The following is a 16,250-nucleotide window of genomic DNA, read 5'->3' as shown; positions in this document are numbered from 1 at the left end:
GCTTAGTTCATGAAGCTACTTTCCCTCCTCAAGTTCTGCGGTCGCATCTTCCTCAGCCCACTCCTCCAGGGAGGCCTGCTCCTTGCCATCTGGCTTTGCCTTATCTGGAAGGGAAGTTACTATTGATGAAGGAAACATTTTTGCATATTCTTCTGAATCTTTTGTGTATTCCAAGGCCAGAGCCCTTGAAGTTAAAAGCCAGAAATGTGCCACCTTCATACTTTGTTTTACTTGTGACCTGCCCCTAGTTAATGAGGTTCTCTCAACTAGCAATCCAATGAAAGCATTTTGTGGAGTTAGAAGGAGCCCATCGGTGCATTTTTTCACAGGTCATCCTGCAGAAGTGACACAAGTAGGTCCTGACCTGTCTGTCCTCCTGGCTAATGGAATGATTTCTGTGTCTTCTGCTCCCTGAAAGAGACTGCATGCATTGATGCCCTGTTCCTCACCTTTCCTGTACCTGCTCCCTTTGTCACAGGCAAAGGGGACAGGAAGAGGTCAGGTCTGCCCCATTAGACTAGGTCAGGCAGGATGAGTACCTGCGGCCACATGGAGGTCCCAGACCGCAGTGTGTCTAAACTAAGGCAGGACAGGTACTGTTAGCATAAGAAACCCTGGAAAGGGGGTGGGGTGGGAACCCAGCAGCCCCCTGCACCCACTGCACGCCCCCACCCCCTCACATCTAAGAAGGGATTGGCCAGAGGACAGGCATGGCAGAGCCTGTCTGCATAGGGCTAAAAGGCCACAGAAGTGGGGCCTGGGGCCAGGAGGGCCATTTGCAGGGAAGAGGGAAGGGAGCCCTGGGAAGAGGGGATGCTGGGAGGAAGGGAGAAGGCCAGGCAAGGAAGGGCGGAAATGGAGCTCTGCAGGTCTCTAGGCAGAAGCTGCAAGCCCAGGCCTTCCCCATCACCTACACCCCCACCTCCGAGACCCCCTGAAGTGGGTAACGGCTCCCTCTGGGCCCTCCTGGCAGCACAGTCCTAGGGGGCTGCATGAGGCCAAAGCATAGGTAGGCTCAGGACAGGGTGTTTGAGGGGTGGGTTGGTTGGCATCCTCGGTGGAAGGACCAAGGTAGAAAGGGGTTGGGGAGGAGGTGTCGGGACCACTACCTGTCCCAAAGGGGCCAAAGGATCTCAGCTCAGCCCATCAGGAGCAGTGTTCTGGAGGCACCAGATGGAGCCACGGGAGCACGGGACAGGGAGTTAGGCAGGCACCCAGCTCTGCGACAGCCTCCCCTTCCTTGCGGCACTATGGGCACCATCATGCCTGGCCTGAGGGCCATCTCCGTTGAGATGGCGGGGTGGGATCAACCTGGAGACCAGGAAACACACAGGGCTACCTCAGGGGGCTGCCACAACCACCCCTTCCCTCCACTTCCTGCGCCTTCAGAACAACGCTTCTAATTGGCTGAACTGAGACCTTAGTCCTTCCACCCCTTGGGCGCTGTCTTACTGGGGTTACTCTTGGTCCTTGGGTGCGCTTGAGAGGTGAGTGAGAAGACAGGGGATCAAGCGGGCCGTCCAGATGGGTGATGGGCATCCTCCAGGGTAGCCCTCAGAGAGGTGAGTTAAGGCTTCCTGGCTGCAGTGCCTGAGCGAGCCACACGGGGGCAGCGCAAGGCTGCGCTTTGATGCCTCTTGCTAGCAGGGTATCCTAGAAGTGGGAAGAAGGGGTTGCCACTCCCGCCCCACCCCTTTCTGCGCCGCTTTTCTACACACCTCCTCTGATAAATGCCTTAGGAACTTAAGCAGTTTGGGGAAAGTGACAGGTTTTCAAAGGGCAATAAAAAGATAGGCAGATCTGAAAGTGCCCTTGCAATCCTCTAGGCCTCCACCCTGGTCATTAGCTGGGGAAACTGAAGCTCCAAGAAGTTAAATCACTTTGCCCAGTGTCATCTCGCAACCTGGCTTTCAGGTCAGTTCTCTCCAGGCTCCCACTGCCTTCCTGTTGAGAACATCACTCCACTGCTGGGTATGGGGATAGGGGTCCCCAGAATTTGCTGTCTAGATGGGAGATGGAAACACAGAAAGGACTACAGAGTCAGGTAGAAAGGAATCAATGCCACAGTAGATGGTAAAGGGACTAAGAAGGGGGAGAGACCTCCTCGTACAGGTCAAGAGGTGGGAGGGAGGGTGCAATCTGGGAGCCCATCACGGTGGAGGTGACACTTGAACTTGGCCTTGGGGTGGGATAAGAAGCTGACTTCATTGACCAGTGGGGAGGGTGGGCACTCCTGGTGGAGTAATGGCTTGGGCAAAAACAGGGAGGCAGAAACTTCGGAGCATAGGTGAGGCATGTGTTCTCTTAGGGGAAGCAGGAAATTAGAGGTCAGATCGAGACATTTGTCCACATCCTGAGATCCATGCAGGATGCCTAGATTCTGTTTTTAAAATTGGGGCTGGCTGGCTTTGGAATTTTCCTGAATTCCATTACGTTGAAAGTACAGAAAATGGCGGTTCTCCAGATTAGCTCATGAGGAAGTAGGAGTAAACAAATGGTCTCCATGGCGACTATGGGGCCTAATTTGGGATGTCTAGCTGCCCTTCTGAGATCTGGAGGCCAGCCCGGAGGAGGAAAGTGGCCACTCCCCATTCCTTGACCATGACTCGAACCCCCAGTGGTGGCAGGAGCTGCTGGCCACAGGGGGCCCCTTACTAATTCCAGAACTGGCTATTTAGGGGGCAGCCAGGGCCCCGGGTTCTGAGAAAGCCTCCCACTGTGAGGTGCAAGGGCCCATGGAGCATCCAGTCCCACCTGCTCAATCTCCCAAAATGTCAGAAGCTCGTCCTGAGAGCCAGCTGCACACTCGGCTCAGCTTCCTGCCCACTAGGTGGGTGCAGGCCACAGGGATGCAGTGAGGTGGCAGCGGAGGCCAGGAGCGAGTCTTGGCCCCAGCAGCCCTTGCCAGGCTGGGCACTCAGTGGGATGCAGATAAGGTGGGGAGCTGTCCAGATCTGTTCTGCTGCTTCCACAAAGGAATGGCCTTGACGATGCCACCTGGCCCTGCCCTCAGCCCCATGTCTGTGTCAGCCTCCCAGCCCAGACTGTCTGGAAGGCACCTCGCCCACCAGGATCCACCTGAGGCGCTGCCCTCTCCACCCGGCCCCTTGGAGGCTCAGGCTTCAGGAACTAAGAGGTGAGAAGAATAGGGTAAGACAGGCCACCAACCAGACCTGGGATCAAGGACCAACTCTGCTCCTTAGTAGCGGGGTTTCTGGGCTCCTTATTTGGGCCCTCTGAGCCTCTTTCCGTACCTGTATAATGGCAGAACCACACTATAGAACCTTTTCTCTAGGGTGGTGGTGAGAATCCAAGAAGACACACGAAGGCGCACGTAGCACAGGGCCTGGCTCTCAACACGAGCTCAATAAATAGCTGGCACCACTGTCACTCCTGTCACCACGTTTTACCGTAGATGGCCTCTTATCCGCCTCCCCAGATGTCCGGTTCCTTGTTCCCTGAACACCCTGGCTGACGCCCAGGGCATGCTCAATGCTCTTGGCAAAATACCCTCAAGTTGATTGTATATTTACAATAAATCAATTATGATTGTTCCCAAGTCTTTCTTATGCCGATTGTGCTTGACATTATATATATGCACAATTTAATTAAATATATAAGCCAGTTCTCAAACTGTTTAGTATCAAGAGTCCTTTACACTCTGAAAAAGTACTGAAGATCCTAAAGAGCTTTTGTTTATACCATTTATATCCACCAACATTTACTGCATCTGACACTAAAGGTGAGAGACTTTAAAGCACATGAATGCACGAGCACATGTCCCCGAGTGGGCCGTGGCTGCTGGAAACCGTCACTTTGTACATTCATGAGGAAACGAGAGCATGAAGGGCGAATGGCATCCTGTTACAATCGTGAAAACAGTTGTGGCTGGTGGATCTCCTAAAAGATCTTGAGGGTCCCCACCGTTGGAGAACCACGGATGTAAACTAAGGAAATATGAGTGCAAACCACGAGCTGCTCTCTGAAAACCAGGTTGAAAAACGTCGGCAAGTCCCAGCACAGATGAGGGAAATAATTGGGGGAGAATACCCAAGGACAAGTAACAGAGGACTGCCCCAGGTAGCTTTGCAGGTGGCTTCCATTCTCATGCCCTTTAGAAAATCAAAACCAGAACCAGTGCTGACTCATCAAGATGTGGATTCAGCAACAGAGATGACCGAGCACACCTACCTGTGACTCAGGTTCAGACAAGAAGCTTTGGCCCTTTTATCAAAAGATAGACAAATTAAAAACTATTTTGAGTACAATAAAAAGCTTAAGAAATGTATCTGGGGGTAAGTAGGATTTCCCCATTTTTCCAACTTGCCCAATGAAGTCTCCAGTCACAGATACTTGGAGAAGGTGGACCCAGCCCAGCCCGTCCTCTCCCACCGTGGACACCAGCTCCAGGCCTAATCCTGGTCTTTGGCCTCTCCCATTGCCTCACGTAGCCAGCATGTCACAAATACTTGGGGAAAGAACCAGCAAGAGAATCAACAAATGAGCTCCCCACCCACCAATGCCTGGCCTACGGCCTTGTGCAAATCGGAGGATCAGAAAATATTTGCTAAAACATTAAATTTTGACTTTCGCACATTTTCTAGCTGGAGTGTGTCCCTGTGGTGCTTTCGAGACCGTGGGGTAAGGCTGAGCCCAGAGGCAGCCAGTCCACTTCTGATGTGCCCGCCTAAGAGCTGACCAAGCAGATATGCAAATGAGGGGAACAGAGAGGAGCAGGGGCACAGCCAAGGCAAGAGGGCTGGGGACAGGGAGGGGCTTCAGGAGCAGGACAGTGTGGGCCATCAGGCACGGTCGATGAAAGTGAGGTTGGAGGTCAGCCTTCCCATGCCATCCCTGGAGTCTGGGGCCACCAAGGTCACAGGCCCCTGAGGTGCTCAGGGACCAGAAAGCATCCTAACCATTTTTGTAGCGTTCACAGTGTTCTAAGCGTTCACCCTTAGAAGCATAACTAACTTGAAAACAGCTGAACTTCAGAAACTGAAAACTGCACCTGGGGCTGATGTGTGTCTCCTGGGGAACTGAGAAAGTAGCTTTAAAAAAACCTCAAACTTGTAAGTACTCAAAATTCACCTCTACTCAGAGGTACAGAAATAGTCCTTGGGGGAGGGGCAGAGGGCACTTGGGAGGAACGTAGCAAAGAATGACTTGCGATTTGAACTTGGAAGACAGGTGGGTCTTTCACCCTGCCTCACTTCACCCTGTCCCACTCACCACAGTGAGAGCCCTGACTAGACAGGAAGAGGCACCATCTCAGAACAGATATGTCTGAAAGCCCGGCCCTCTGGCTAGGCAGCCGCCCGCCCATTCAGACCTGCCTGGGCCCCACAGGGCACAGCCACAAGGGGTGGGCTGACGGGCACCCTGACCCCTGACTGCCCAACCAGCTCACTGGACCACCCTCCTATGGTGGACAGAATAATGGCCTCAGACGATGTCCACATCCTCACCCCTGGAACCTGTAAGTCTGTTATCTTACTTGGCAAAAGGGGCTTTGCAGCTTGATCTTGAGCTGGGGAGATGATTCTGTGTTACCCCAGAATCTGTGGGCCCAGAGCAATCACAGGGTCTTACAGGAGGCAGGAGGGTGAGAGTCAGAGATTTGAAGAAGGGAGGGCTCACAAGCCAAGGAACGTGGCAGCTTCTGGAGGCTGGAAGGCGAGGACACTTCTCCCGGAGAGCCCCCAGAAGGAACCAGCCCTGCCCACACTGATGTAGCCTGTGACTGACTTTGGATTCTTGACCTCCAGAACTGTAAGATAATACGCTTGTTTTAAGCCACTCAATTTGGGGTAACTTGTTACTGCAGCCACAGGACACTCAGGCAGCTCCCCGGGGTCGGCAGCTGCCCCTCTTGCTGCAGCCTCCACCCCACGGGACCTGGTCTCGCTTGGCTGTTTGGCAGGGAACCCTGCCATGTGAGGTTCTGGGGAAGTGTTAACTTCCCATGATTCGCAAGAGGCTCTGCGTCTCCCACAGGCGAAGTGGCTGCCCACAAGGTGAGATTTCTGGAGCAACAGGAAAAGCCCCGCCCACACATGGTACCTCTGTGCTGGGAGATGAGGCCTGAGACGCCCTGGCCAAGAACGCGGCCTTTGCTCCAGCTCCCGAAGACGGGCATCTGGGGAGAGGCCATTGCGAGATTCATATAAAGACGTGGCAAATCCTCATCAGAATGTCCCGAGAGCTGGTTCCTGGGGCGGAGGTGGTCACAGAGCAGAAGGGGAAAGACTTGTGCAACTGACCCTCAAGACTCACCCATCTGGCCTGTCCACGTCTCCCCCCATCCCCTTTCTCTTCACAGGCACAGGACTTTTGCTGCTGAGCAAAGCTGTTCCTGGCTCTTTCATTAATAAATAGGGCTCTTTTCGTTTCCAGGTCTGGACTCACCTGCTCCCCTTCCCCCAGCATACCACTGCGGAGGCAATGTGCGAGAGATGGGTGGGTGTTCCCAGAACTGGGGGGCCAACCCGTGGTCCACACTGTCCCCAGGATGACCCAGCTTTCCAGAACCCCAAACTTCAGACAACCCCTATGTTGAATCCCCTAGGCTTGCCCCCTCCCCAAGTGCTGCCAGGACACCCTAGTGTAATGATATGCACCCACTGACACCAGGAATCTCAAACTCACAGCCCCCAGGGGCTAGGCAGACCACGGGGACGGAGGGAAGCAGCCACATTGAGAGTAGCCTATGAGGAGTGGCAGGGCCTGTGGTCACCCAACTTCCAATCCATACATCTCAAGACAACATCAGGCCTGTCTGTGGTCAGGGCCGGACCTCGTCCCCCAGACTCACACCCCCAGCAGGCCCCCCAGGGCGTCCCTGGTAACGTCTGCACCCTTCTCTGCAATCTTGTCTCTTTCACTGCTCATGGTAGGCGGTAGGTCCGTGTCATACAGAAGCGGTAACAACGCATGCAGGTAAGACACAGAGTCCTTCCGTGATGCATTCAGGCACAGTGGACACTGTGGAGAGAACCCGCCACAAGGGCTGTGACAACAAGGAGAGCCTCAGTCGTAGGGGTCCCCATTTAATTCTGGTAAATAGTAATACAAGTACAGTGTCACTGTGGTTCACTTAACATACCTTACAGGACTAAGGGATACAAGATAATACAGTCCCATATACAGCTTTGCAGAACATGAAGGAACTTCAATACCAGGTCGTGAGAAATGCTCCATTTCGCTTTGGTTTGGGGTGACAGGCTCCAGGACCACTGCTCGAAATCTGTGCTGTCCACATGAACAGGCCTCGAACGAGGGACAGCAAAGGCAAAAGCCCTTCCGAGCAAGGTCCCTTGAGAGAAACTGCATCTGGGTGGCGCTGATTGGCACAGAATGGATGGCCTGCGTATATAAAAAGATCTGTATAATAAACCAAATAATATTGGAAATAATCCCATCAGGAATACTTCTGTAAGAAGCAGAATTATGCTACATGCTATTCACATGCGTAGGAGTGCGTAAGAAAAGTCCCGTGGGGTAATTATGGTTGGGGTGGAACAGCAAAATCCGTTCTTAAAATGACAAGACAGAGACATTAATCCATGAAAGGGCTGTGTCCGGGGGCCTTGTCAGCCACAGAGCTGAAGGGAACCCACTTGGAAAATGCACCCACACACGCACACACACACACACACACACACACACACACACCCTGTGCTGCCAATAAATACACACACACACACACTGACATGCTGCCCCTAACACACCCTTGTGCTCTGGCCAGACTGCCCTGCTGGCTGCTGCTCTGGGTGCCAGCTATGAGAAAGGAGGGCACTGTCCCTGAAAGTGGGTGTTCTGGACACACAGCTCCTCCAGCAGCAGAAACAGCCGGGCTGGGCCAGCACTGAGCCCTCCGCACGTCTGCAATGGGCTGTGCCTCCCATGGCAGGATGGACGACAACAGCACTAGGCTGGAAGCTGAGGAAATCCTCAGGCCTGCGAGCGACAGGGGGTGAGGCGGCCTTTGCACTTCCTGACCTTGTGTCCAGGAGCTTGACTGCGTTCACAGCTAGCTCCCCTTCACAACACTCTGGTGCATAGCTTCACTGGGGTCCCGCCTGGGGCTGTGTGCCAGTGGGCTCCAGGCCTCTCTTCAATTGTTCCCCATCGCCTCCAAGAAATGACAAGAACTTTAGCCCCATCCATCAGTAAAGCAAGCTGCCAGGTGGCCCAGAAAGTTCCATTAAGAATCCAGCATACCATGTTCGGCCCCAGCGCACTGTGTTTCTGAATCAGGACTGGAGTACCTGCAGTCTGGGAACTGGGGCAGGGCCTCCGGCCACACGTGGCAGAGCGTGTGAGTCATAAGCTCACTCCAGGGGGGAGGCTGAGCCGTGGGCGGCCGGGACTAAAACTTCAAACACCCTGCAGTCTCGATGGCCTCGTGTGCAGGAAGGCCCGGTGACCTAGGTGTCCACGAAGTGTTCCTTCCGCTCCTTGAAATTGCTTGGTCTGGTGTTAAGAGCCCAAATCTCCCTTCCAACGATAAGCTGAATTTATATTCCAATTATGAACGGAATAAACTCTTGACAAAACATCTGAAGAGGCAGAAAGAGAGCTCCGGCTAGCGAAATGCAGAAGGTGGCTTGTTTTAAAGGCCTTCGTTCTCTATGTTAAACCTAAGTCCCCAGGGACAGAATGGGAGGAGGTCTGGGGGACAACAGGACTTGTATCTGAAGAGACTGAACGACTGCCTTTGAAGTAAAAGGGGAAACGAATGAAAGAGCCTCAAATTCTCTGCCAAAGGAGCTAGTGATCTAAACAGAGTATTTCAGCACTGAATGTGAAGAGTACGTTCTGGCAGGCCCCGGGGCATGGCCTCAGGCGTGCTCCGATGGACCCCAGAATCCCAGGCCCCAGACTCGATGCTCTCCCCTCGGCACCCAGTCCCGTGCCCGCCGGCCTTGTCCCACGAGCACCGGCCAGCCTCCGAGCAGAAGGCAATGCGTCCGGAAGTGGGGTTTCCAGTGGAATGAGCGCTGTGACGGGTCTGCTGCTGGGCCAGGTGACATCAAAAGGAAATTCTGAAGGGTTAATAATAAAGATGTGCCTGGGAGGGAAAGGAGACTTGGGTCTCAGGGTTTTCTCCATGCTGTAAGTACGATTCCCCATAAAGAGAGACTTTAAAATCACGGTAATAATGAACCCACAGGCCCGGTGAGAAGAGTAGGAACTCAGCCTCATGTCTTCTTCCAGGTGAAGGCCTCGTCGGCAAGGACCTGCGCCAGCTTGGCATTGAAAGGCCCGTAGAAGTCCTGCAGAATCTTCTGTGTGACCGGCCACATGGGCCCCAGGTTCCGGTCCTCGGGACGCCGAGCGTTGGATGCGGGGCTCTTTGTCATCAAGGCCTCTTGTTTCTCACTTAAGGGCCCTGGAATACAAAGAAAAGAGCCCTGTGAGACCCAAGGCGTGGCAGGAGGCAAGAGGAACTTTGCAGAAATCCCAGCCATGCTTCGTACATGTTGAGACAGGAGTCCCCTTCCCTCAAGAATGTGTTTTGAGATCAAAATTCTTTGGCTGGGTCCATTTCGGAGTTGCTGAGGGTGGAAGGTAGAAACAGCATTACGAAAACAGCAGATGCCATGGCCCAGTGTCGGACGCCCACTCATGAAGGCACACCTGGGATATTAGGCTGCCACCTCACCTCCTAGTTTCATTTCCAACTGCCCATAAAGGGCTGGCTCCCCTGTCTGTCAGCCTGTCCTCGGACGACTGAGTGACCTGCCAGGCCTAGTCCATGCACTTAGACTTTCCTATTAACCAACCCACTGGAATTCTGCCACCATCATTTCTACTTCGGGCCCCGTCGCTGGGCCACAATTCAACCTGTCTTGCTGTGAAGTGGCAATAGAGAGGGGGCAGCAAAGGAGCTGCCTGTGCCCTGAGACCGCACCCGCTGAACCTCTACCTGCAGCAAGGACATCAGTGTGGAGAGGCCGGGGAACAAGCCAGCAAGTGCAGCCACCTGAGGTGGCCACCTCCATCTCCAGGCGCCTGGACCATCAGCCTCCCACTGCCCTAACTCGTCAGATCAATGCCCAGACCTCTTTGCCCCAGGCTCGCGGGATCTGGCCAAAGTCTTAAGCCGCTACACAGAAAACCCATCTCCCCATGTTCTTGGGTTATGTGAGACAGAAGGAACAGAACTGGCCTTACTGTCCATCTGAGGGACTGAAGACAAGCCCATTAATGCTAGAGTCTATAGGTGGCCAAATCAAGTAAAACTGGTTCTAGGCCTTAGAAGGAAAAAGTAATCACACTCCATCACATTACCAGCTCTCCAAGAAAAAGAGAAAAAATCAAAAGACGAAGGGGTCCCAAGTCCCACTGGGGGGGCAAATACATTTCTGCTCCCCAGAAGCCCACATCCAGCCACATGGTTCTGATTCCAGGGGTCCCCAACAACACCTGAGATAATGTGATGACCTGTCTACTCCCTCCCCCAAGCCCTGTGGCCTTTGCAGGACTGTCCCAGCCACCCACTGACATCCTGTCCATCCCCAAGGCTCAACACACAGACTTTTTCCTTCCATGATCCCTTCAGCAGCTGGGATCCCAAATTACCTAGATGAACCTGTTGTAATGACACTAACCTTCCCCCATGTCATCCTATCAGTTACTCGGTTATCTGAGCTGCAGATTCCTCCTCTCCCTCCAGTGGACCCTAAGTTCCCACAGGAGAGGCTGTATCTTCTCTCCCAGGGACCCATCACCACACCATGCACAAGGTCCCACATGTAGTTGGCGCTTGACCAACAGGTGCTGAGTGGCCTCCCAGCTCAGCCCGCCCCTGCCCAGCTCACAGAGTCTGCATGCGACTCAGCGAGTCCCTCAAAGGGCCATTGTCCATGGAGCTCCAGCCCTGCTCCATGGGTTTTCAGCGTGACATTCATACCGAGGTTGAGAAACTGGAAGACCCTGTGCATGGTGTACTTGACATTGGATGCGTGGTCTTCCAGGCGGAGAACGAGGAACTGTTTCTTATTAAAAACAGTGAGCCAGTCCAGAAGGTACACAGCATACAGCCCAACTTGCAGCCTGACCTAGGGCCAAAGGAGGAAGAGGCATTATTCCCGGAGCAATTCCCCCAGCACCATACGGCACTTTCCGAAAGTACGCGAGTATTATGGCGCGTCATTATAAACGAACACCAGGTATCCTAGCAAACAACTGTCTTCAGAAGTTGGATTTTAAATGCCATGCATTCTTGCTGCTTGCTACACACGCAGAGGATTTCCACACTTGGGTGGCGTCTAATGCTCATGACGGCCCTGTAGGTGGTTCCGTGATACATTTCACAGCGAGGACTGAGAGAAAGGGAGAGGTCAAGGTCACAGCCACCAATCGTGGGCATGTTCTTTGCACAGCATGCTGGCTGTCTCTACTGCCACACCCAGCATACAACAGCCATGAAAAACACCTGCAGAGGCCGTGGAGACAAGCCAGATGAGTGAACTGTCAACGCCTGGGGCCATGTGAATATGAGTACTTCCGGCTAAAAGCAGCGTTGTACAAAGCCGCTCCCTTCCACCTGTATGTGTCCGGGGTCCTGGTCCTTCTCCTGGGCCTTCCCTCGTGCCAGACTGCAAGCCTGTATAGTGAAGAATTAACTTTACCCAAGGAGAGGTCTGGCCTTTGTCCTTGGCTCCCAGAGGTGACCGCTACGCACCTGGGACATCCTGTGTGATGAGTGTCTTTGCCAGCCTGGGAGATCTGGCCACTGGACAGTCTAACTCACGGGTTATTATGGGAGCTCTGTGCCATGACCTGCAGGAAGGACTGGAGACTAATGGCCAGCCACACGGACACCAGCAAATACTCAAAGGCTTGCGTGGGCTGCCCGAACTGGCAGCATCTATGTACAGCGCCAGCCTGCTGCTGGAAGGCATTCACGCTGCCCATGCCTCACGGCACAACTGTGAGCTGCGAGTCTAGACCCCACCAAGTGCTTCTCCCCTTGGCTGGTTTTAATCTGGGTCCTTTCCCTCCTGCAAGTCGTAACCGTGACTGTAACAGCTTTCAGTATGTGCTGTGATTCCTTCCAGTGAATTACTGATGCTGAGGGTGGTTTGGGGGACCTCCAACTTACAAGTGGTGTCAAAAGTGAGGGCCGTCTTGGAGGCTGTTCCCTCTAACTTTGCAGTTGACCCTAAGCTCTCAGCAAAGCTCCAGGAAAGAACTGGCCCTTCCCCTTCCCCTCTCAGGCCCCCTCCTCCAATGCTCCCCCTTCACAGGTCCTCGGGGACCCTGCTCCACTTCCTGTCTCCCACTCTGCCTCTCTCTAGTCTTTCCAAATGTTTCTCTTCGGCCACCTCTGCCTAGTTTAGTGCCACTCCCTCTGTCGTGGTCCCATCGGCACCTGCCTGGCACCGTCACAGCCTCCTAACCAGTGCTCCCATCTCTCGTCTGTGAATGCCTGGCCTGTGCTCCAAGCCTCCCCTGGTCACCATGGAAGAAAGTCCTCAGTGTGGCCTCAGCACCCAGCCACCCCCTCCACGGGCACAACCTCCCAGCTCCCCAGGTTCCATCTCCCATCTCACATCCTTAGACAGACACCCTGACATCATATTTCCTTTCTTTCCCAGCTCAACCTTGAGCTCTTAAAGGGCAGGGACCACAGCTCTTCCATCACCTCCTGCACAAGGGCGTGTGCCTGGCGCTTATCTGTTCGCTGGCGGAATTGCTGAAGGCCGTGGCAACTGTCAGACGATGAAACATTTCACAAAATACATGCAGACACGGACCAGTTTCATCTCTCCCTATTCCTTTTCCATTTCACTATATTTCTAATCGTGTGGGAGGACATGGAGGAAGAAAAACAATTAGAGGGATAAGCTGTCTCCAAATCCATTAGCTGCCTCCAGCCCCCGGGTTGTGTTACCTTATACGCCAGCTCGTAAAAAGACCTCAAGCTGGGCCAAAGCTGAAGAGAAAATGAGTGCATGCCAGCCTCAGAAATAAATATGGTATCGCCTCCAACAGATGAACTGTTATGAGAATGTCTTCTTGTTATGTCATCGGCCTCACAAAGCTTTTCAGTTCTGTGTCTGTCAGAGAGGACCAGCCAGACGAGCTTTATCTCTTCCAGAGAACCTGCCTTTATTACTCAAAAACTTTCCAGAAGGAAAGGAGCTCGGAGTTTGTGGCAGGATGGGGGCGTTTAAGGTCACTGCAGCCCGTCCATGACCAGGCCATGAGTGACAGGATATTTCTCTGAAAGTGTGTTTGTGCCCTCTCCGTGGTGGACAGACCTGCTGGACGAGGCCTCCTGCAGCAGGGTCTTCCTTCACAGGCAGGCTGGTCAGCGATGGCGGGGGAGTAAAGGGGGGAGCTGCCCAGGACCAGCTGGTGGCACCCGCCAGAGCCTGGACCTGAAGCCAGGCCCCACACTCAGTCGGCATAAGGATTATTTTGAGCTAAAGGCAAATGAGAAAACACAGATACAAGAAAAGCTTCCTATCTCCCCCTACTGGCCTAAGAGCAGGACATAAATGTGTAAGGGGTCTCCCTTCCCCTCTCTAGCAGGAAGGATACAAGTTAATCACTGGGGACAACTCCGGACCCGTATCAGCCTGGAGGTGGCACCAGAGGATTCGACATAACAATCCCCGCTAAAACTAGCCCTTACCTACCACTCGTCCCCTTCCCACAATTTGCCCCCCAGAAACCCACAGTCCTTTCCTTTGTCTTGTCCTCTACAAATGGATTATGCCCTTATTAAGATGCTGACCACTGAGTTCTAACCACCCGAGTCACTCATCGCTGAGTGCTCCCGTGTGTATGTGTGACGCATACGTTAATAAACTTATTTTTCTCTTGTTAATCTGTCGTTTGTCCGTCTAGTTTACAGGGCCCCAGCCAACAAACCTAAGATGGGTACAGGAAAAGGATCCCTTACACATGAATGAACTACTACTCTTCAAGCATTGCAACAGCCTGGTAAAGCAGTATTATTACCCCCATTTTATGATGCAGCAATGAGTCTCCGAGAAGCTAAGACAACTGCCCAGAGTCACACAGCTAGCAAATGCCCGAGCTAGGAGCTGAACCCCTCCACTGCCTGGCTCCAAAAGACACTCCTACCCAGCACCATCCGCCTATTCTGTGCTTACCTGTGTGCTTGGTGCATTTTCCCTGCCAAATCACAAAGCTCAGCAGAACAGCCTGAAAGACTACCTGCTGCCCCTGTACATCCTGCCTGAGCTAGCGCCCTACCTTCCAGGTGAGCCCGCCTTGATAACAAGGAAGGGGGAGCAAAACCTGTTGACCTTGAACCCCTGGGGGTTCCAAGACTCCACCTCAAGCAGATGGGTCCGTGCCTCCCCACGTGACATGCTCAGCAGAGCAAGGCTTGTGAACCACACGCCAGGGCAGGTCACAGCCTTAGCCTCACTATGGAAGGTTACCTGCTGCACCAAACCTGCTGAAAAAGGCATTTAGAACAACCCACAGTGGAAAACCACACCTGAGCTAAAACAAGCTGAATTCGTCATTAACAGCTTCTTTTGCATTAAACAAAAAGACACAAAATGTATAGCTATATTCCTGAAGGAAAAAAAAAAAAAAAAAAAGAACTATTTATCCACTGACAGCCTGTCAAAGAAGCACTGAAAGTCACTGGAGGGTAATTTTTAAAACCAATGAAACAATCCACCACTGGAGAGAGAGAACGTGAAGACAATTTGAGAGGTGGGTGTCCTGGTGGCTGCCAGTCCTAATTGCAGTGTGTTCAGGAGCCTCTCTGAAAGGTAATCTTCCTAAATGCACCCTCATTCTCACACAGAGGGGAGAGAGCATTATAACTGGGAGATCAGCAGCGAAGAAAGCGGGGTGCCAGCGGAAAGGGGCCATCCGTTTTTACACTTTTACATCCAGGAATATTTGTTTTCTTTTTCTCATTAGCCACTGCTCAAAGGCACAGGGGCATTTGCACACCAAAACACTTCTCTGTGTTTACATGCTGACGTCCCCACCCACAATGCCCCTTGCATAATGACCATGAAGGGCCATTCGGTGAGAGGGAGGGCTCCCCGAAACGCACAGGCATGGCGTTGTTGAGGGTGTTGTTGTAGACGCAGGAACGCAGCGAGTAGTCCAGCATGCAATTTTCAAACAGCTGCAGAGCTTCTGTCACTTTTTCATGGAAGTCATCTGCAGATTTATTTGAACTTGCAAAGTAGAGATAGTCTGAGTACAACCTGTGAATAAAATAAATGCATATTTTTTTACCACCCGTGAATGGGTAATCTCGCCATTCGGGTGACAATGAAAATCAAGGAGCAATGAATTACATTATCTAGTTTTGTTCCTTAAAACGCCACCATTTCTCTTTGTTCCCTTGCAGAGGAGCCATCTCCCTACTCCCCCACCTTCATAGGGCCACCAGGTCTCTCCCAGACTCAGACTTGTCTACACTGGCCTCAGACAAACCACCAGTAGGATTTTTCTTTGTTCTTTCTAGCCACCTCAGGCCACGGCTGTTTTCACAGTAACAGTGAGCTCTGAAACAACACCAGATGACCGAAATCGTACTACAGCAGAGAGGCCATGAAAATTGTATGCTCCTTCCGGTTCCTCCCCCCTCTCTGGGAGGCAACAATAACAAGAGCATCTGTCACTCTCGCAATATTACATTCCACATGAAATTCCTGGCCCTTTCCACAGATATTTGAACATTGCAAAAGACATTATGAAACGTGTCTCTCTAGATTGGTAGGGACCTATTTCTTTTTTTTATCACAGTGTAAAAACATCCCCACATATGCATGCAGACACCCCCGGGCCTGTGTGTGTGTGTTCATACACGTGGATCTGTTCATACAGACCCTGCCACAGGTACGTGATAATGTTTTCGTACAGGAACTGACAGTCTCTCCTTGACCACACTTGACGCAGGCTCCTCTGAAGCTTCTTCTCAACGAGGCTTCAGCTTCTGGACTTTCGTGTCTGTCTTTGTTTGTGTTGCCCGATTTTAGACAGAATAACCCACCTTCCATATGCGATTGGGTCGCTCAGCCCTCACCATTCCCCAGGTGGTGTCTGATCAGCCCAGCCAGCCGACAGCGAGAATCCTGTCCGGTGAGTTTAGCCAGAATCCCCCTTACTCCTCGTGTTTCCTCTTAGTCATTTCCCATCCACTGACACCCCCTAGCCTCTGTCACTGCAAAACCCCATCACAGTAATCCCTATACCAACGTGACACTCCTGAATAAAGTCTGCCTTCCCAT

At 52.6% G+C, this 16,250-nt stretch overlaps 1 protein-coding gene and 1 long non-coding RNA gene across 15 annotated transcripts in view; one reads left to right on the top strand and one right to left on the bottom strand.

Annotated features, from left to right (window-relative positions):
- Positions 1 to 5,344: 5,344 nt before the first annotated feature.
- On the top strand, positions 5,345 to 6,946 carry LOC141572881 (uncharacterized). Of its 2 annotated transcripts, none has more exons than XR_012498364.1 (3): positions 5,345 to 5,479; positions 5,595 to 5,772; positions 6,397 to 6,946. It is a non-coding gene; the product is annotated as an uncharacterized LOC141572881 (long non-coding RNA). The 2 variants fall into 2 exon arrangements; XR_012498363.1 differs by lacking the exon at positions 6,397 to 6,946 and adding an exon at positions 5,998 to 6,126.
- An 87-nt stretch (positions 6,947 to 7,033) lies between these two features.
- Positions 7,034 to 16,250, bottom strand: part of CHST15 (carbohydrate sulfotransferase 15) — a 78,666-nt gene continuing 69,449 nt past the window's right edge. For 8 of the 13 annotated variants that reach the window (XM_074338842.1, XM_074338839.1, XM_074338840.1 and 5 more), the window contains 4 exons: positions 15,065 to 15,221; positions 13,275 to 13,439; positions 10,919 to 11,066; positions 7,034 to 9,394 (listed from right to left, as the gene is read on the bottom strand). In XM_074338842.1, the coding sequence (XP_074194943.1) occupies positions 9,204 to 9,394; positions 10,919 to 11,066; positions 13,275 to 13,439; positions 15,065 to 15,221 (661 nt within the window). In that variant the 3' untranslated portion in view covers positions 7,034 to 9,203. The remainder of the gene's footprint in view (positions 9,395 to 10,918; positions 11,067 to 13,274; positions 13,440 to 15,064; positions 15,222 to 16,250) is intronic. The other 5 variants (XM_019742202.2, XM_019742197.2, XM_019742200.2 and 2 more) reach the window with 1 other exon arrangement.

The sequence above is a fragment of the Rhinolophus sinicus genome, linkage group LG07, assembly GCF_036562045.2.
Source record: "Rhinolophus sinicus isolate RSC01 linkage group LG07, ASM3656204v1, whole genome shotgun sequence".
Classification (NCBI taxonomy): Eukaryota; Metazoa; Chordata; class Mammalia; order Chiroptera; family Rhinolophidae; genus Rhinolophus; species Rhinolophus sinicus.
This window is presented reverse-complemented; position numbering and strand designations above follow the sequence as displayed.